This window comes from Lagopus muta, chromosome 5, assembly GCF_023343835.1.
Source record: "Lagopus muta isolate bLagMut1 chromosome 5, bLagMut1 primary, whole genome shotgun sequence".
Taxonomy (NCBI): domain Eukaryota; kingdom Metazoa; phylum Chordata; class Aves; order Galliformes; family Phasianidae; genus Lagopus; species Lagopus muta.
The window spans coordinates 23,730,365-23,752,615 of NC_064437.1; the positions used below are offsets into that span (position 1 = coordinate 23,730,365).

General features: G+C 40.8%; 1 protein-coding gene across 16 annotated transcripts in view; it reads right to left on the reverse strand.

Annotated features, from left to right (window-relative positions):
- PRRC2C (proline rich coiled-coil 2C) overlaps positions 1 to 22,141 on the reverse strand; it is a 68,813-nt gene extending 46,672 nt beyond the window's left edge. For 7 of the 16 annotated variants that reach the window (XM_048944501.1, XM_048944503.1, XM_048944500.1 and 4 more), the window contains exons 1-4: positions 21,972 to 22,140; positions 5,743 to 5,909; positions 4,545 to 4,722; positions 1,507 to 1,613 (exon numbers count right to left, since the gene is read on the reverse strand). In XM_048944501.1, the coding sequence (XP_048800458.1) occupies positions 1,507 to 1,613; positions 4,545 to 4,722; positions 5,743 to 5,857 (400 nt within the window). In that variant the 5' untranslated portion in view covers positions 5,858 to 5,909; positions 21,972 to 22,140. Of the gene's footprint in view, positions 1 to 1,506; positions 1,614 to 4,544; positions 4,723 to 5,742; positions 5,910 to 21,281; positions 21,520 to 21,971 lie in introns of those variants that run through there. The other 9 variants (XM_048944507.1, XM_048944499.1, XM_048944504.1 and 6 more) reach the window with 7 other exon arrangements.
- Between the last annotated feature and the right edge of the window lie 110 nt (positions 22,142 to 22,251).

The window sequence follows — 22,251 nt, forward strand, 5'->3', positions numbered from 1 at the left end:
ATAAAAGCCACAAGACTTTAGTTTCTCCTCACTCAGCTGACATCTTATTCAAGGAGCACGAGGCAGCTGGCTGAATGACTGCTGGAAAGTGTACGGGCATCTGGAAGAAGTACAAGTTCCACCAGCCAACTGCAGATCAGGAAAGTATGAACACAACAGGTGTATCCCAAGCTTCAAACTAAGGATGATAGCAAGCAGCTGAAGCCAGTTCACATTCTGTATTTCTTCTGGAAACAGCAAACCCACTAGTGCATTAATTGAATGAAATGAGGATGCCATCTGGGTTTGGCACACAAGCTGCCATGGTAACCATAAAATAATTAGCTAAATGCATTCTGAAACCATTGAGCTGAATCATCCTGTGTCACATCAGAGATGATCTAATCAGCTTATGCAGAAAGGTTGATGCAAAATGATCTGCATTCCAGTGTTAATTCCTTTTTTTTTTTTTTTTTTTTTTTTTTTTTTAAATCTCTTATTATACAACACTCCTGCAAGACCTTTATGGAAAAGAGTTTCTGTATCTGAGAATGAAGGAAGCACTGAGCACTACACAGGAGAGCAAGAAATGCAGGATATAGAATTGCCATTTCTAACACTTGCAGCAAGAAATGGCAAAGCCATTAGATATGTGATGTTAACAAACTCCAAATACAGTCTTATAAGCTACCTCCATATAATTTCCATTTTACTATTCTGAGATATCTGCAGAGAGCTGACTTTTTCCAGCAATGAAGCCAAAATCCTCTTTTTTCAGTCACAGAAAGCTCGCAAGTCTTCAATTTAAGGAATAAAACACATCATATGCTATTTTCCATAATGGCAACATGGAAATTTTAAGTAATCTCTAACTCTACGAACAATTTTTAAGCTCTGCTGAAGATTCAATTTGATCTCACACCTGTCATGAAAACACTCAACCTGAGATCCACAATGGAAATTGTGTGCAAGGACTGAGAACAATTGTGTAAAACAAACAACCAAATACACCCTTAATGTTTCTCCTGAGCAAAAAAACCCAAAACTTACTTGAACATTACCACTTTGAAAATGAAATCATCTATAAAATAAAAGGGAAAGTATTGTGGTAGCACACATTGAAACAGAAATGAGACCACACACACTCTGCATAAAATGATCCCAACTCAGGACCAAATTGACCACTAACTGTTTATGGTTCTTAGGCAAAAAATTGTAGCTGTTACAGTAAGTGGCTGAGATTTTCCTCTCTCTAGAACAGCCACGTTCAAGACCTTATGCTCTGATCATTATTTCTGTGGCAATTAAAAAAAAGAAAAAAAAAAAAAGAAAGGCTATGCAGGTCCTTCAAAAGGCAGTCAGACAGGACTGCCACTCTTACAGGCTACAAAAGCTGCTTCCACAGCATTCTTAGTCCCCGCTGTTCTGCTCAGGACTCAAAAGGCTGCTGGGTCTGAATGCTGTGAGAAGCAGCATTGCCAGCCCGCTAGGCTGGTCAAAAACCTCTGCACCTTTAAAATCACTTACCATCTTGCCCACCTGGCTTGGTGTTGGCCCACGATTTGGCAACAGGAGCTGCTTCTGGAGGAGCAGGAACAGCAGGTTTTGGCTGTGTCTGCGGCACCTCTGGCTGTCTGGAGTTAGAGGGAAAGCACTCATGAATGCAAGACTGTCAGGATTACTACTGCTAACAAGTGAATGAGAGGAGATAACTATGCAGCTAAAGAGCCAATAACTCCTCTGCAAAAAAAGCATTTTCTTACATAAAAGGAGCTGTTACAGTAAAGTTAAAATTGGAATAAAATTAGCTAATTCTTTCGAAAGATTTCTCAAAGTGGAGAGGAATGAATGAAAACGAAGGGGCAGAAAATGCAGTCAGTCGTGAATAGAATTATAACTTTCTAAGCAGCTTATCAGACCATCTGAAACCAATTTACAACCATGGAAGGGAATAATTCGGAGTAATGCTCCTGGGCTGGGTGTAAAAAGCACTTTAAAAAAAGATCACCATGAATGGGGGAGAAAGACAAGTACGTATGTCAGAGATTACTACATACAGGAACTGATAAGGCCTGAGAAACCATGAAAAACTTTATGGGCACCAGGAATCAGAATGAGAAAATTTACCTTTATGAAGATCAAATACAGTCTGAGACATTTAAAATAATTCTGTCATTCTGTCCAATCTAAAAAGTGACTGCATTCTAAGGGAAGATATTTTTAATCTAGACATTTCTGAAACCTGCATATATAAATAACTGAAGACTCCAAAGCATCAGAGTCTGCAAGACCTCCAGCGCCCTAGCATCTTTTTTTTTTTTTTTTCCTCCAGAGGGGAAGTCTAACAGTCTGGAACCACTTCATTAACCCAGTGAAGAGAACCAGTGAAAAACAGGCTGGAATTTTTATTTATTTGTTTAAGTTTGCACCACAGACCTTGAGGATTATTTTGCTTCCTATAAAGGATAACAGCAACTTGCCATCCACAAACAGCCTTCTCTGAAAACAACAGATTCTGTAGTTCTCTCTACAAACGTTACACACTTAGCCTCTTAAACAGCAGCTAAATTCCACTGCATAACGTTTCAAAAAACAAGTGTAAATGCTTCAAATAATCTGAGTAATCATGCAGTGGTCAGCCCAAAGCACTATACAGTGCCACTGCTAGCAAGAATATGTGCTAGATAAGGACAGAATGGCAGATGCCAACATCAGGAAAGACAAAACAACTTGGGTCATTCTATCATTAAAAAAAATAAATGTATTTCATTGTACTTGCAGAAGCATACACTGACTGACATAGACTTCTATATTGAACAGGCAAATGCAACTACTGTTACTTGCCTAACTGGCCATCCAGTGACTATTTGGAATAGCAATGAAGTAAACACAGGAAGCAACTCCTGTGAACTCCAAAGCAGTGATACAATAGGAAAAAAAAAAAAAAAAAGGATTTATACTTGAAGTAAACATTTAAACATTTATAAAAACATTGAAAATTGGGGAATTATAGCAGTTGAAGTTGAGGGACAGCTATTTAGTTAGAAACATAATCAACTACTGGAACATACTTCTAGCAGATGTAGCAGGCAATGGAAAGGTGCAGATGGAAGTGTGTTTTTATTAAAGCCACTGAGCTCAACACCCAATTTAACTAGATCAAATGGAAATGACCTCTGGGGCACAGGAACTACCATACAAAACACTGGGCAGAATATTGTAGGTTTGCAGTTTCACTAACCTAAGATAAAAGCTAAACATTAAAGTGAACCCTTGAAGTCTAAGTTTTTCACAGAGATGTTAAAATTGACATCTAGATGTAGGGAAGTATATGGGACGAAATAAAGTAACAGCACAAAGGGGAAGAAAATCTTCAGTCATCTCTTGCTTGCACAGGAGTAGAACACACTAACAACACAGCATCACCACAAGAAGCAGCAAAGCCCCATCAAGCCATGAAGGCATCAGCTGCAGCCTTTAACTAACCACAACCACAGTTAGCTGCATTTCTACCAAGCAAATGGATCGATATCCAGCAAAGAGACTGCTGATACTTCTTCCTGCATCTTTAAATTAGTGCCTCTATTTCAAATCTTTTCCAGAACAAATCATACGTCAAGGAATAAACACTTAAAAGCCACTTCCACTTCTGTGGTGTGAAGCACATCCTATTTTAAGCTTTCATGACAATAAATTTTGCTTTAAAACTTTTTCTAATTGTATTATTGGAACAACACTTAAGTCTATTTTCTTCAGAGGTTGCTGTCAGATGTCCCTCACAAGTATGAAACAAACTCAGCTGATGACTTGTACTGAGAACAGGCAATTAAACTGCATGCAATATACAGCAGTGAGCCAGCACTATTCCCACGCCTGTTTTGTTTGTATCACATATCTGGGCAGCATGAAACAATACTGTGAAGTCTGTAGCAGAAAACTTCCATGAGAAGCCTCTGGAATTTATGGCATACTAATCAAACCAACTGAAGTGCACGTAGTTTGAACAGATAGGAAAAGTAGAAGATTCAAACTAATATATACAAAATTAAGAGTTTTTAAGCTTTTCCCGACATACATCTGGAAAACCACACTAAAATCAAACAGGTTTTTTGCATACACACAAATTGTCAGGTTAAAATTAAACTTAGCTGCCATGTGCTCAAGGATTTCTCTTAGTTTCGTAAGGATTTTAAAGTGATTACACCAATTTTTACAAGAACATACCACAGGATTTCATGTAAGGAGCCACCAAGACTTAAAGAAAAGGTAGCCATATCAGGTGCCCTCTTACATCAGATTTATAAACATACTGCCTTCAACCTAAGTGGCATTTTTGTTGTTTTATTTTCTTTTCCTTGCTGTTCTTTCTCTCCCATTCCCCCAACAGCAAGATTATTCCTTACAAAAATTAATGTTAATTTTTGAGGTGCTATTTCCCCTTTAGTACCCTCTCTTGAAGACTTCTAAGCCTAACCAGTTCCTTCCCACTTCCTATCCTCTGCAAGTTTTGGAAAACTTGAGAGAAATGTTACAGCCAAACAACCCTGATTTCATTGGTCACTTACTTCTCTTCTTCGTGCTGTTCTTGTTTTGAAGCCCATCCTGTGCCGTCCTTAGGCACAATGTTCACATTGGGATCGTTGCCTTTGTTTTCTGCTTTGAGACTAGGGAGGTTAGCTGGGGGAGGCATCCTCCTTGAAATAGCAACTTTTCCAAGACTTTGTAATCCATGGCGTGTGGCAACTGTACGCCAGAACAGAAAGTGCAAGTTAGCAGTGCTGATTAGCAGGTAGACTTCCTGCAAAGCTGCACAAATCAGTGAAAATGCTTGTTAAAAAAAAGAAAATCTAAGAATATAAGAACTAGAATTTCCCTTTTCTTTTAATTAAACAATGAAAAAAATTGAATTATAAATACTTGATTCGGGAGAACTTGAGGGCTTTGAATATTGAGTCACTATGGTTAACTTATTCCAGAAGCCAAAAAGCACGTCAGTTCACTCTGCCATTGTGCTCAATGTTCTCTTACAGAACATTGGAGAAGACATTTTAGGTATGACACTGACGCCTTGCTACTTTTAGGACATTGTTGTCAATCATTATTTTCTTGCTCTTCTCAGAAGTTTATCATGCTTTAATGGGTCCAGCAATACCCACACAGGATCATCTCATTTTTTCTGCCAGTCCCAGTTGGCAGATGCTGCTCATACAAAAGCATTCCTACAGTTTGTTTACTCCAGATCACAATTACGAAAGCAGTATGAAGCCAACACACGGCACTGGACATTCAACCACCAATTTGTAAGTTCAGATGAACAAGATTCTCTGCTAAGTATGTTCTATAATCACAAGCATTTCATTTTCAACCTCTGAACATCACATTACAGTAAACTTAAGGAGCCAATGTATACACTAAAGATCTCAAAATATACTCAAGTGACATAAGTGCTGTTTTCTTCAGAAATACACCAAAAAGCACAGCTGGGGGACGGTGCGTCATACACTGATAACAGATGGAAACCGCAGCCATAAACTGTTATTTACTTGCATGCTACTGAACTGAAAATGCTGTTTCTCCCTGAACTTGAAGTTTACAGGTAACCAGCATGTGGAATCAAAACTGTTTTTCCACAATCCTTCCAGTTAGCTGTTATATAAAGCAGCTTAAAAGCTTTGCTGTGGTTAACAATTGTACTGCCCTCCTAATTAGCTGTACAACAATGAAGATGAAACGAAACACATAAATGAAATCAGTTTAATTTACCTGTGGTTTTCTGAGTTTCCAGTGACTTTCCCTTGTAAGTATTAAAGAGACTGAGCGTTGCATACTTGGTTTTTCCATCCTTTGCTTTTGTACTCTGGCCTGACTTTTCCGACATGTCGATGGAAACTCATCGAGTCTGGTACTGCCCGCTCACTCCTCTAATCAGCCTGAAAACAACAACACCAGAAGAATAAATCAACTTGAATGTAAGCCAGGACTTAAGACAGTGGTCATAAAATGAAACTTTACAGCATATTTAATACTATTAAGCATTACTTCATTTAAGCAAACTGCAGACGCATTAGAAAATAGTAGACCGAGGAACAGCTTACGTTATGAAACAATATGCCATCACAAAATCAGGAGGGTCAGCATTTGAACAGCAAACTCTGAAAATGTTTTGTCTATAATCTCAATTTATAACCAAAAAAAACCCCAAACAACAACAACAAAAAAAAACCAAGCAGAGTTTCCATCAGCAACCAGTTTCCCACTGGGGGAGCATGATGACCTCATCCCCTCCTGCAGCCAAGTGCTCAGATAGCACAAACTGCAACACAGTATTTCTGGAATTTGCTTTTTCCAATTAAAACCACCATAAACTCAGCAGCTAGAGAAGTGAAATACAACCAAATCTGAAGTTTATCAAAACTAGAAATATGATACGTTCAGACATATAGCAAGTAATTCTTTGAACTAAAAGCTATGCTATTCTTGCAACTGTGAATCACAGGGCTGCTAGAGAAGGCCTTCTCTCCTCCCTTCTTCCCCTACAGTAGCAGATCTTGAGAAGAACCACCCAGTAATTATCACTGATGTTTCTCTTGTTCTTAGAAGGAACTTGCCAGAGTTTCTGCTCACCATCAGCTAGGAACACAAACGAGCATTCATAAATGGACTAGACAATAATATTCTGTTTAAATTTTAACACTACTGGAAAAAAACAAAAACAACACTACAGCCACTAGAATAACCATTTTTCACACACTCCCACTTTTATTCCAGAAGCTATAGGCGCTCAAATACTCTTGCATTTCACTCTAGGACCAGCCAGCAAGAAGCAAGACAGAGCTGTCCAATCTGCTCAAACTCCTCAGTGATCAACCAACTTCATGGTCAAACTCACAGTCTCAAAAGACCTTCAGCAGAAACTCAATTTGCATGTAAGGCACTCACGTATTATAAAGAGACTGAACAGATAAATAGCTGAAATAAAATACTTAGTTGGTCATGATGACATAAACCAATGGCAAAAGATCAAGGAAGTCTCATGTAGGATAACATTCCCACCCTGCCCTGCCTTCTCCCTCCATTTATAAGCCACCAACAAGAAGATGAAGAAATGGAGATGTGAACAGCCTTAGCATGGTGTTTAGCTTCAGCAGGACTTGGGCCAAATGCTATTCCATTAGAGCACGTGCAGACTCCTACAAAGGGGACAGTCTTCAGCCACACTGGGCCACACATGTGTTATGAAATGCATTTTGCACTCTCACAAGGAGGAAGCAACTCCCAGATTTGTTTTTTGCTAGACTGGTCAGCATCCTCCTATCATCCAGAAACTTGAAAAACAATAGAACTGTTTAAAATTGCACGTTCCTCAGGGATCTGCCTTGCAGGAAGTAGATGAAGCACTGTAAACAGTCTTCTTTCAAACCAGGCCAGTTAATACATTCACATTTAAGTGAATTTAAACCTGATACTGGTTGCCAGACAAGATATACTGGTAAAATTAGACTTTAGAGCAGGTATTTAAGTGAAGGGTGACAAACACTCCCTTTGAAAGGCCTCTGTCTCTTTACAAGCATATCTTCCATGTCATATACTGAATAAGCACCCTAGTGCCATCTAATTACAGTTGTAAGTGTCTGGTTCCAAGCCATATAATAAAGCCAGATGAAATAAAATTCCAGCCCATGTCCCTGTCCAAGTTCTGTGCCTTTTCACTCCAGCTTCACTTGTACCTACTGCATTCTTATACAGGAAAATCACAATCATTCCCTCTTTAGTACCATCTATAAGACACTTGTACATACAATTATGCTTTTGGTTGGCAAGCACCAGACTTGCTGATACTAAATTTTCCCTAGTATTGATATATTTTTTATTACCAGTAAGGTAGTGGTGAGTTTGAACTCTGTTAATCAAAGCTTTAAAAGCAAGAGCACGACAACAGCTGTACAGCTCTGAACAGCAGCAACATAAAAAAAAAAACCACTTCCAAGAATGAAATCATTACCATGACAGCAAACAGAAGGACAGGCAGCAGTGCAAGCAAAACCAGCAGCTGGCAGGGCTTAGTGCACTATGAACAAACTTACGCAAATCAGTGACTGATTTTTAAGGACTACAGTTACTCCATGGGTAATTACAGGAGGGCCAGTGCTCCCAAACTCTGGAGCAAAGATTACCCTTTGGACACTTAGTAACGTTATCAAATAACACAACTGACCTTTGCTGTGGTCTTAAGACCTGCATATTAAAATTATTACTGTAATTTCTGTATGAGTTTTTTTCAGACTGCAATCTGCTGGCTTATTTAGATCCTGCAGTGACCTCAAGCACACGTACAGAAATCAGCCATCATTACATCCAGAACTCCTGATTTCCTGAAACCCACTATTAAGGAACATTTTCTCCTGCCCTCTGAGATATTTACAGTTGGTAGAAGAACAAATTGAATGCAGTATGTGTTCTCATGGACTGTGATTGCAGAACCCTATTTCTAAAACATTAACATAGAAAACAAACAGCAAAATTTCCCACTCCACACAGACCTTTTCTACCAAGCTCCTCATTCTCCTCATCACTTCAGATTCCCCCCAAATTAGTTGTGTGGAATAACGATGATTCACATCTCTGTACATTTGATAAAGTTTTTGATAAGGATAAACTGCATATCAGGAAAGATCTTATTTCCACTTTGGAAAAGTGTTCTTCTGTGATTAAACAAGGAAGAGAAGATTTCTGAGGTCACTTTTCTAGGAGTGGAATGGTAAGGAGTTTAAAACATTTCACATCATAACTCAGCAGCAGCTGTTGTCTGGTTTCCTTCTCTCTCTTCTGCCACATCCACGTCAGTGTTTTGTGGTTTTATTACACACACGCACACAAAAAAAACAGTTTCACAAAATTCCATTTGAATACAGAAAAGCATTTTGCCTAAGTTGTGACGTTTTGTTATCTCTGGAAAAAGGGAACAGAGTTATGTAAATCTTCAAGTAAAAAGTTCCTGGCAAAACGTAGATCAACTCTTACTACTGCCGTGGGAAATAACTTCATTTTCTTTGTTATGGGCTCCAGAGCAACCTGTTTCTGTACATATCTGAGGCACAACGCACACCATTCCTCAGTTTTGAGAGAAAGATTACTATTCTCTCTATTTCCCAGGCATCCCATTCTAGCTGAGGTAAGCACAGGTGGCTGCATGAAAACATCTCAACTGTACTTTATACAATCCACTTGTAAACTTCTAAGCAAAGTCTTCTTTGTTTCTTGTTTGTTTTGGTTGTTGTTTCAACAAAAGCATAACATGTCAAAAGACCTCCTTAGCTTTATTTTTCTTAATTACACTTATCTTTTACACAGTCCAATCAACTTAGGATATCCTCCTCAGTTTAGCCTTCATGCATTCAGTCACTTACAGCTGTCTATTCGTGCCTAAACTTTACATAATTTGGAAGTTTCAAAAATGTTAACTAAACAGCAGCATCATTCCCACATTCCCTATTTAACTCAGAGTAGCTCATCCCATCGCTTCAACTCCAAAGACGTATTTTGGCTGAACTGGAGAGGATGAGCTGCAATGACATAAGATGAGGCACATAATTCAAGACAAACCTGCTGTGTATTTCCCAGGAACTGAAATTCTCAGTGCCTCAAATAACCATCTGTGAAGTGGGAAACTTTAAAAAAAAACAACAAAAAAACCAACGTGATATGAAAGTTTTTTCATAACCAGGACACGTTAGCACCTCTCAAACCAGAAAACAAGAAACAAATCCACAAAGACTTTTCATAACATCTTACCCTAATTTTAAGCACACTAAAAAGTGGTTAAGGAGCAAAAAGCCTCACGTACAAATTTGTCATCACATACAAATTTTGAATCTGTTTTTAACTCCACTTTCTTTTTCAGAATAGCTCTATTTTGGGCACACTGAAGAATGTGATTCTTCTAAGTTTTGAAACTAAAAAAAAAATACAATGGAAAAAAAACAACAGAGCTTTCTTGCCATATGCTGAATGGATATTAAGAAGCAGATTTCCCAAATTCAGTGTTACTAATTTTGAAAGAGCATTCCTGATATCTCAATAAGGTCTGCACTTCATACCCCAGATAACATGACATCAGAAACATCAGCTAGAAAGAAAGGATTTCATTTCAAGGCAGTTGCCTCACAAGAGTAAAACCCAAGCATTATCCACAAGTAGACAGTAAGTTTTGAACATTTACAGGCTATCCTGAAAAACAGTCACCACAATCATGTAGAGCACAGTAAAGTCAATTCAAAACAGGACAACAAAGCATGCTGGATTCCATGCAATCAGGAACCTAAGAAAGCTTTCCTTGTGCCTTATCCATAGCACATTATGTAAAAGGATCATATTATTTTACAAATGAACACTGTTGTGTAATTAGTGATGATATGGTTTTGCACAAAAAAGTTGCACACAAATGATGAATGGTACTGCAACTAAACATACCGAATTCACCTCTCTGACATACAACACGTTAATGAACACAACACATTCTCTAGAAACCCCTTATTGCTGCCCTCATACTTACAACTTCCTAGTGCCCAAAGCGTCATTCTGGGACTACAGTTTGCAGGAGCAATTTCTATTAAAAAAAAAAACAACACAGCAATATAGTGGGATAAATGGCCAAAACAAAGAACTCCTTATAGCTTCAGCATCAGGCAGCTTGAAATGACATGAAAATAAGCCACAAAACCTCCCTAATAACACCTGAGTAGCAAAACGCTCTGTCAAATCAAAGCATCTAATAGAACAGTCTCTGAGGTGAGGATTTTTTTTTTTAAAAGGATATTTTGCAGCAGCAATCACTGTCAAGTAGATCATTGTTAAGCAGGCTGAAAATTACTGTAAGGATTTCAGGGACTTTCGAGCTTCTATTTAATGTACTTCAGACAAACTACATAGATCTGTTATCTACTACTACAGCAGCTCTGCAGACCTTCAGAGAGTTCTGGGTAGATCTCATTACAACCCACTCTTGAACATCCAGATTAAATTTTATGTACTTTGAAAGCCAGGTGAATAATTCCATCCTCACTTCTCTTCCACACATCTAGATTTTGGGCTCCCTGGTTTTCAATCAAGCCTGAAGAGTGCACAACATAAGGGTCACAAGGGTTAGTGTCCAAGTACAAAAGAAAAGCCTTTAAATACCATCTCCTCTGCACCCACCACCTCTGAGGAAGAACTGCAGCACAGGTCAATCTCCTAAGCACTGGGCACGCTGGAGAGAAGTACTGCAAATGACGCTCAAATGGAAAAATCAAGGAGTTGTTCTCCTTAGAACCAAAGCATCCTGTAAGATGAAGTTGAAACCAAACAGGCTTTGCTTCAAATTACTTGCCTTCTAAGCCTATTAATGTTTTGGGGAGAAAAAAAAAAAAGACCAAAACAAGCTATGAGCTGGGTGGAAAACAGTCCATGACAGCAGACAGTCACTTGAGGACATCACCCCATCTTATGCATCTTATAAAAATGCAGTCTGCAGACGCCAGAAAGGAGCATCCACAAATATGCCTGCATCAGTTTTGAGGCAAAGATCTACATTTTAAAACAGAGCTACTACAACAAGCAACGAAAACCAAAATGAGCCACTTACAAAAACTGCATGCAATAACCAAGTGTTCTGCAAATCGTATGTTAGTTCAAACTAGAGATCTGTAGAGCAAGCAAAACTTCTGCAGCCTTAAACTGTAGGGCAGCTTGTTGAACAGTCTTGTGAGAAACAGCGTCACCTTGAACATGGCCTTACAACAGCACAGCTTGCAACAAGCCACAAGTATGAAGGGAACTTTCATTAGGCTCTCTCAAATATAAGATGGCACTAGCAGAAGTGACTAACACTTTTTAAAATACACTTTCAGGACACATCCTGCAGCAGAGAAAGGCTAGAAGGGATTCAAACAAATTTATTTCTACTTCTTTTTTTCAGAGCATTCTCGAGAACAAAAGGAAAAATGAGTTAAGAGAGCTGGCTGGAGTCAAAAGCCAAAGATAGAAAGGATGGCAGCCATGCAAACTCCCAGTCTGTCTCTGTTCACAGATCTGAATAAATATTTAACAGTATGTGCATGAACAACTCACTTAATAAAACTGTCAGAGCCACATCAAATATTTCCATGTATCACCTGGCTATTTTGTTTAGCTAAGGTAATTAATAATACTTGTACTCTTCATGAACTCTTCTCCTTCTGAATTTTACCCAGGGCATGGAGAGTTCATGGTCTTGCCCCTTCATGGGCAGAATGGTGCCAGTACAGCTGCTTAAGATAGCTGGGAAAAGAAAAGGGACAGTTTTCATTTTGTTTAGTTTGAGGATAATTTTGTGCATGTTCAAAGTTCAAAGAATGAAGCTGCTCATTATTTGAACAAACACTATCTAAATATTACTTAAAGCAATACTATTACCTTTGGGTTCCAGTATTTTCAATAATTACATCGCTTTTTTTCTGTGTTAATATTAAGATGCTGTTCATAAGCACAATACTTTCTAAAAGGAAGGAGATAATGTGAAGAGGTGCTCAAAAATGAATGCAACCATTCTCATGACCAAAATCCTGAAGTTAAGCATCTCACTAAAAATTTATTCAGCTCTTGCCTATTGTACATACAGAATCACAGAATGGCCAGAGTTGGAAGGGACCTCAAGGATCATGAAGCTCCAACCCCCCACCACACACAGGGCACCAACCTCCCCATTTCATACTAGACCAGGTTGCCAAGGGCCCCATCCAACCTGGCCTTGAACACCCCCAGGGACAGGGCATCCTCAGCTTCTCTGGGCAGCTGTTCCAGCACCTCACCACTGTCATGGTAAAGACCTTCCTCCTGACATCCAACCCAAATCTCCCCTCCTTCAACTTAAAACCATTTCCCCTCATCCTGCAGTTATCTACCCTTTCAAAGAGTTGACTCCCCTCCTGTTTGTAGGCTCCCTTTAGGTACTCAAAGGCTGCAATGAGGTCACCCCGCAGCCTTCTTTTCTCCAGGCTGAACAAGCCCAGCTCCCTCAGCCTGTCTTTGCAGGGGAGCTGCTCCAGTCCCTGATCATCTTCATGGCCCTCCTCTGGACCCTCTCCAACAGCTCTCTGTCCTTCTTGTACTGGCGGCTCCAGACCTGGACACAGTACTCCAGAAGATTTAATACATAAAATTAAATTTCTGCTTAAATTTCACATGAAAGCCATGATCTTCCAAATACCTTTAGGCATCTAATTTCTATTGACCATAATAGGAAGTGAGTTCTTACATGAACAGAATGAAGACTTCAGATCTCACCCTATGAATCAAACTATCTCAGACTGTCCAGTAACTTCTTAGTGTTTCCCTGTTACCATTCCCGAAACATACCAGCAGCCAGCAACTTACACTTTGTAGCTCCTAAGGAAAAAGCAGGCTGTTGGGAGGTAGCACTGCCACTTGGCAGAGAACAAACACCACAAGGAAGAAGGCAGCAGCAAAATCCCCAAAGAATGGGACTCCTAAGAGAGCAATTGATGCTCCCAAGCAACAGGCAGAGAGGGGACCCTGGAGCACAAAGCCCTGCTCACCAGCAGCAGTATGGGTGGTTTAAAACCAGCAAGGAAACATCTTCTCAGACTAACACTCCTCTGTCTCTCCACTGAAGTTCTCACTCTTCCTGGTCTATGTGCTGATCTATTTAAATTCTCCATATAGGAAAAAAAATAGATTTCTATTTTAAAGACATATCTACAATTTTTATTATTTTTAAGTGAGTTCAAGTACCATATCAACAATATCACATGAATAAATAAATAAATGTCACATCCTCAACCCAAACAGAGGATAAACTTAGAACTCCAAAGCTCTCACTCATGTCGTGTCCAACTATTTCCAGAACTTCTAAACAGTAGCAAAGGTAATTCTTACACTTACTTGAAATTAAATAATGACAAAGGCTACAAAATCAGGACCTACATTTTTCCCAAAAATTCTACTCTTAGACTTCCAATCACACCTTCCTGTTTCCCCACTCAAGCAATATCAGCAGCACAACTCAAGTAAAAATGACAACAATTAATAAGTACTGCATTAATACCAGTTCTCCTACAAGTACCACTTTTTCAAATTACCAAAGTACATTTAAGCAGCTTCTTTTGCCAGAAGGTTATTTCAAGAGATTCCAGTGAAGACTGACAGCGCGTGCCACACGTAAGCCAGAACTAGCACAGCATGCAGCTCAGGCACTAACACCACTAAGCTATTCTTGCCTCTTTCTGATAAACCTCAAACATAAATTAGAATAATCTAAATGCTCTGCAGGATTACCAAATATATTCTAACGCAGAATGTACGTTTCTGTAAATCTAAGATCCAAAATGTCTTTCGTGTTCAACTTTAAGGCAAGCTACTGTGCTCCTAATTAGCCTGACTAACCTTCACAAATCTTTCTTTCCCTGCCACTAAGTGTTAGAGCACGTTTTTTGTGAGACATATTTTTGCTTCCCCAGTTTCACGCAGTTTGCTAAAGAACTTTTTCAAATTGTAAATTTTTAATTGCAGCAGGGCTTCTGAAGTGCTGGAAGGGAGCCAGGACCAGGAAAAAAAAAATGTAAGACCAGCTTCTATACAATTAAGGAGAACATCATAATGAGATGCATTCTCATTACTTCTGGGAACTGAACAATGCGAGCGCTTTCACCCAACTAGCTTTTCAACTCATAGATGCCAAATAAGATTTTTATTTTCAAGATTTTCAAGAGTTTATTAAAGAAATTTCCATTATTTAAGAAGAATGAGAATACTTCAAAGCCCTTGAACTAATTTGCTAACTATATGAGAAAAAGATAAGTGAACAAAATAAGGCAAATTCTTGCAGAAATGATCCATATACCTGCTATTAAAGAACAGCACTCAAGTAGTAGTTAAGCAGGCAAGTTTCACTCAATAAAGAGAATGAACACAACCTGTCTCACCTATCAGTTATTTTTAATTGAAAAAGAAAGTTAAACTGTACACTAGGCTTCTCACAAACTAATCCAGGTCAGTTTATTCTGACCACAGCTGCTTTCTGTAAAGGCATCTGTTAATGTTTAAGATCACAACGGTCTGTTAAATTACAACAGCACTTAACATGCTGTCACAAGTACCACTTTGTTTCTTGCTCAACTACAGCACAGCATCCAGCAGAAGCCTGGGAAGGCAGAACTCCTGGCATGCCCATTGTCCTGAGGCATAGCAAAGGCAACATGGGGAGTCTCCTTCTCAGTGGCACCCCAAGCAGCACTGTTCTGCTTGCTGAGAACAGCATGTCTGATAACAGAGGAACAAAGGGGAAGCCCACGTCTGATCTGCTGGAGAAGCAATGCTGCTGATGATAGACAGCCATCCCTGTGATTATTCAAACGAGTGCTGAAAGCACTCAGATGCTCAGCCCCACTCTGCTTAAATTTCAACGTATGAAAAACCACAAAGATTAAGCAAAATCGATGATATTGGTGGGTTTGAGGATCCATTTGCAAGAATAATTTAAAAAATCTGCCTGCACCCTACAGTAAAAAGGTACGAACAAGTAGTCTACACGTCACTGGATTCCTTCACATTTCTAAACGTACACAGGAAGCAAGGCATGGTTTTGTTCCAGCTGCACTTCAGCAGCTCTGACTCCAGATGCAGACTTAACAGCATGCAGGATGCGTTCCTGTGCAGACGCCCGGCTGGGATAAGTTACCTGAAACAAGAGCCGGGCTGCATAAGGGTCAGCTCCTTAAGTCAGCCACAGTGTCAGGTGCAAAATATCTCCTTTTAGGAAGCTGGTGAAACATAATCTCAATAGGTATGTGACAACAGACCAGATTCTCTAAACTTCCACCTAAATGAGTGGAAGTAGAAGCCCTTTTAAGTCACCCATCTTTCTACTACTTCATCTTCTCCCTTCGATCTAACGCTCTTACTGCAAGCACCCCTGTGCTTTCTTACAGACTCTGAATCAATGCCATTTAAACCCGTGACACTTTTGCCTCTCCAGTATGCCTCAACTATTGCCTAGGTCCAAATGAGAAAGTCTTTGTGGTGATTTCTAAAAGCTGAATGAGACCTCCTACATATTTCCTACCCTTCCCACTCACTGAACAGACAGCAGAAGAGGGCAGGATAGATAAAATACAAAAGTAAAGCCAAGTTGTTCCTTGCTGTGGATAATCCAGACTAAAAATCTTTTTTTCCAGATGTCAATTTCTTCCCCCTTTGATACAATTTCCAAGTCCAATGTAACAATTAACATTTTTCTATAGAGGAAGAAACACTTCTCAGTTCCTCTCAAGGAACCACAGTTCACTTGCAGCAGTGAATTTCTCTCAACACCTTTAAAACCCCCTGACACCAGCTGAAAATAAGTAAAAATTTGCCAGTTTTTAAGCAAAGCATTTTTTCAGTGTCTTCATCCACAGATCAATTTTAAGTAGCAGATCATTACATTTAAGGCTCCTTACTTCAGAAATCAATAAGATGCTTTGAAACAGTGTTCAGGCAAAGTATTCTGGTCGTGAACTCTTGCAGAATATTTTATAAGTGCACAAGAACTACAGTGGGGCTAAATCTTGACCATTTTTATTTCTCACTAGAATACATGCACCAAAATGAACTTCTCTAGCTACTAATTCCAACATCTTTCCCTTCACATTCTCAAGTACCTTTGTTACTGAAGATGGCAACCTCAAGATGGAAGGAAACTCATTAACAGTAGGAATCTGCAGGACATAAAATTTTATACAGAGCTCTGTACATCCTTAACATGATGAAAAACAGCTCAGTAACAGTTACTCTAGTCAGTAAACCTGTCTTAAGCTTCTTGTCACAACCCTTAAAAATTCCCACCTTCTTTAATACTCCAAATCTGTGTTGCCTGTAATTCCCACCATACTTCTAAATTGATTTATATAGCTAAAACCACAATCTCTGCCCTGTATTAGGAAATGTTACATCTTACTTGTCTTTAAGACAGTGTAAGACAAGTTCCCACTGTGACAGCCAGAGTCAGGGATGCCAAATGCTCACAGATTACCGCTATCCATCATCAATAAAGAACTTTACTCCTGTGCACAGAAAGGTAGAATCTGCTCCTTCACAAGCCTTGGGCCGGTCCAGTTCATTACCATGCAGCCTGTTATGCCCATCATCTCTGCTTATGTGGTGGTTGCTGACGACACGCTAATTTCTTTAAGCAGAAACCATCTCCATCCTGTATCTAAAGCAATGCTCGTTATGTAAGAGAAGCAACTGTGAAAATCACACCAAAGACTGGACAATGCTGCTTAATTAAGGGTCAGCTTCAGCTCTCTGCTTTAGACCACATTCATTATTGAAAAATAAAAATGATGAGCTAAATTAGAAAAGATCAGAAAAGTCTTGTCAGCATACCTAATTTATGTATAGGACTTTCATCATTACAGAATTGATTTAAAGTATGAAAGTTAACTTTCATCTGTCCAATTACACCAGATTAAGCCAAATATTTTCAGTTTCTCTTGGTTCTTTGTTTACCAAAAACAACAGACACAATCCCTTGATGCTCTGCTTTCAAAAGCAGTCAAGAAATCTCAGTACACTGTCAAAACCACAGTTAAACTATGATGAATCCAAAGCTAAGTGCATACTACAAAGTTTTGTCCCTGCTTGATACATGGCATAAAAAACATTTTCTAACAAAGGTGAATCCAGTAAATGAATCACGTAGCCATACCATGAGAAAAAGGCAAGCTTCTCTTCATAGAATGCATTCTTCCTGCAGAGTATTTATTCTTATTTGCAAAAGAAAATTTGTTACTGCAGAATATTTTTGATGTACACACAAACACACATTTCGATACACTTGCAAAGGAAGCACAAGCTGTTTTTAACAGTATTATAAAACAAGACCTGTAAACACAGAAATGCGATTTTAGCCAAATGAAAGCATCAGTGCACTGATCCCCAGACAGCAAGGCCTCCCAGTGGGATAGATGGTTACTTTGAAAAGGAAGAAACACCCAAGTCCTGTAACTTATCAAGTCTTAAGCTGGGAGAAATACCACTGGCTTCTGAAACAAAGTTATTCTTCTGGAAAGATGAAGACTCTCCTGCAGACACCTGGGCTGAAGATTGAAAGCAGTTAAATAAGGTGAAAAAAGAAAGCTTACAAATGTCTCATTTGAAAATAAGAAGCCATATGTATGCACATACTATTTAAATGCACATCTATAATTTTAAAAGTTTACAAGCTAAAAATCTGGAAATATGAAGGTCATGTGCTTACAGAAACATTAATACTAAAAATAAACTGAAATTGCCTGTGTGATTGAATGAGGACAGCCTGAAACTGTTTGCTTTTCTAAGCAGAGAAGTTTGATGTTTGCTAACAGAAGCAAACAGTGGCAAAAATGGGCAACCTAGCCACTGCAGTTTTACTATAGTAATCCATTTGGTTGCTCAGAGCATGCTGAGCTACAACTTACATCCCAGCTGCCTTAACATGGAGTAAATCTGCTCTGTCACTGAGAAGTCAGTTGTACACTGAATTAAAGAGATATTTAAGATAATCTCTCAGCCACCCGACACCAGGTGGTCCAATAATTTCACAGCTGATGTACCCAGATGTAAAATGCAGTAATTTCTGTCTCTGGCATTGCAAATCTCTGAAAACGTAGCTCAAGTTATCTTCAAAAACACATCAGTTAAAAGTTACCACTATCATACTTGAGATAGAAGATACACAATGCAATTCTGCACTCTAATTTAATCATTAATCAAGATGTTATCAGATACAGGAAAACAATACGATGATACAAAGCTTCTCACTCTAATACAGTGCAATCTGTAATAGTCTAGTTCATTACTGTTTAGTTAGAATGTTATGTAATGGCTGAGGTATTTGTAATAAAAACAGTCTATTTCTGTTAGCCTGTTCTTTCTAGACATAAAAGCTGTCTTCATCTGATTTTTATTAGGACTTCATCTTCCTCTGCTCTTTATGCATTTCTTTTTCCAAGACTTCTGTCCACCCCATCTGCACTTCACAAACACGAGCACACTGTATTATCTCCCCAGCCTCCTCACACCAATCTCAGCATTTCTTTTTACACCTGCTTTCACCCATGGAAAGTTTCCACAAGGTTTTGTGAAACCCAGTCCTGAAAAAAAACCACCCACCAACAACCCACAAACGAGGGCATGAAACTGAGTGAAGAAAAAATTCACTACCGAAGATGAACAACTGGTTCTACCAGTAAAATACCACTTGTGGTCCCGTCATTACAGGCCCAGCATCCATCCCCAACTAGTGGAAAGGTGCTGCATTTTCAGGGCGGAGGTTTTCTTCCTCCATTACTATAATTGGCCTCTGCCCCATTCTTCCTTCAATAACTACAGGAACATCTGTCTTCCTCACTCCCACCTCCAATGAATCATGGAATGCCCTGGGTTGAAAAGGACCACAATGAACATGTAGTTTCAACCCCCTGCTATACGCAGGGTTGCCAATCACCAGACCAGGCTGCCCAGAGCCACATCCTTGAATGCCTCCAGGGATGGAGCATCCACAACCTCCTTGGGCAACCTGTTCCAGTGCATCACCACCCTCTGTGTGAAAAACTTCCTCCTAATAGCTAATCTAAACCTCCCTTGTCTCAGTTTAAAACCATCCCCCCTTGTCCTATCACTATCCAAAATGCACTATACAAGGGTTTGTTCCTCTGCAAGAGTACACGGTGCATGGGTTTAATCCTCCTATGAGAGCTACCTTTTCCTTTCTGTTTCCACATCTAAGCCTCTTATCCACATCACCCTTATATGGTATTTAGGCTGTTCTCCACCCTCTCTCCACTTTCCCATCACTCCCACAGCTGACTAGACAAATACGTCAGACTAAGGGGCTTGCACTTTGTGTAACCCAGGACACCTGGCACAAGTCAACCCCACCAACACATCCACTGCTTTGCCTTACATTCTTTCATTTTATTAATCTAAGAAATCCATTCAGACAAGAACAAAACCTGAATGAGAGCTCTCTCATCTTTTGATGAAAGCACCATCTTTTCCCTCTTCTTTGTGGGTCATTTAACCTTCCCTGGTAGACTAAAGGATTTGAGAAAGACAGACCTAAAGAAAGTGCATTCCATAAATCTGTACCATCAAACAAGGACTCCAGCAATAAGAAAGTTACAGCTGTAAACAGATGCAACAATTTGTAAAGGTTTTTCTACAAAAAATTAGGGCTCCAGTTACTAAATCTAAACAAAAGTAAAGAAACTACAGGTTGATATTCATAAAATATCTGCAGAAGAAGACTAGCCAAGATTACACACATTTTACAAGCTAATACTTACCAAAGCAAGGCCTAATGTAGAAAATACATATATAGTACGGTGGTGTTCCAGGTGACAGGAACCAGTCCTGGTGGCCATACACAAACACTGGCCTATGCCACTTCCCAATTCAGCTCACATGGCCACCTTTTATTAACACACCTGCATCACAGCAGCCATAACCTCACACACTGAGCCCAATACTGAGAGACAAAACACCTCTCCATTGAACTCTAAGCCCAAAGAGCTCTCAAAACTTAAAGGTTCTTTAGTCCCAGGGAAGACCCCGGGGAAGGGTCCTAATATTAATTATGAAGAAAAATTCTCTGGGTTTTATGATTCAAAGGAATTTGAGAACCATTCATCTTCTGGCACTCAGTATTATAAGGCCATCCTTTCGTTTCTTCCTGATGGACAGATGAGATCACGTCCCATTTCCTCCCCCATTAAAATGCAGTTTCTTGTCCAAGCACAGCTCTTAAGGCTAGACAATGGGTAGGCCTGATATCCCACAGCACAAGAAACAAATCAATTGAAGAAAAAAAAACCACTCCTTCTGCTTGAAATAATCCTTATTTCTACTAGTACACTCAGTTGACTCCAGTAACCAAAGAATGATAACGAAAAACAGCCCTTTTCCAATGAGAAAGGGTTCAAGACCTTTTACAAAGGGACATGCTTACAAAACGCATGCCCAAGACACAAAAGGGAAAGAAACCACACAGCATTCACTACAACTCCCAGCACCAGGCTCTCATGCATGCTCTGATTCCTCCATAAAGAGGGCCTGAGCTGGAAACTAGCCCCAAAATTTCAATCTGTATCTGTATGTGATGGATCCCATTGCAGACCACCTACCTGAATTTTAGCCATGTCATCTAACCATGCTCACACCATGATTTAATCGCTAAGCCCCCTCCCAGCCCTCTCCACCCCCACTCCTACAAACCTCATTCCTGAGAGCAGAAGCCACAATACCTTTCCCAAAGGCGCTTCACTCACATCTAAGAGAAATAACCCAGCAGCAGCCTTTTACTGTGCATCTCCAGAACTGTGGATGGACATTTCAGAGTTAGAAAATCAAGCCGCACAGCCCAGCGTGCAGCAGGAAAAAAAAAGCTCCCCCCGGGGGATCTCGGGAGGAAGAATCAGTGCCACAAAGAGAACACGAACGCCGGGGATCTCCCTAGAGAGGGACAGAGACGTTCAGAGAGAAAGGGAAGGAACAGAACCGAAGGTAGAAATTGAGAAAGGGGTGGGAAACGGGGAAGAAGGATGAGAAACGGGGAGCCGTGGATCGGGAAGCGGCCCCCGCAGCCCAGCCGTGGGGCGAGGCCCGGCGCCGTGCCCGCTGCGGGGCGCGGCCGGCCGCAGACGGCGATGCGCTGCGTTGCGGCCCAGCAGCCCGGCCCGCCGCAGGCCTGGGCGCCCTGCCGCCTCCCTTCTTCCCTCCCTCCTTCCTTCCCGCTCTCTCTCCCTCGTCCACCCGGCCGCGGCCCCGCGCGCACCCCGCTCCCCGCCAGGCCGCTCAGCACCGCCGCCAGGCCGGCCGGAAGCCGCCCCCGCCCGAGGCCATGCGGCGCAGGCCGCTCTCCCGCTCCTCCCGGCGCCGGTTCCTCATCGCCGGCCGGCGAGGAGCCGCGGGAGAAGGGAAGCGGTCGCTCTCACCTGACGCGCAGCGCGGCGGGCCGGCGTTCCGGCCTCCCCCCCACCCCGCGCTCCCCGGGGCTCCCGGATTCGGCGAGGCCGCTGCCGCTCCCGGCGCCGCGACGCCGCGCCTCAGCCGCTTCCACACAGGGGCCAAGATGGCGGGCGGCCAAGCCGGCGCCAACGACGTCTGACCTCACCGCGCCGCGCGCGCGCGCCACCCCTCGCACCGCCGCTCACGTGACCCCACGCCGTGCCGCAGTCCGGGAGGCGCGCGGAGTCCGCGAGCGCCCCCTAGCGG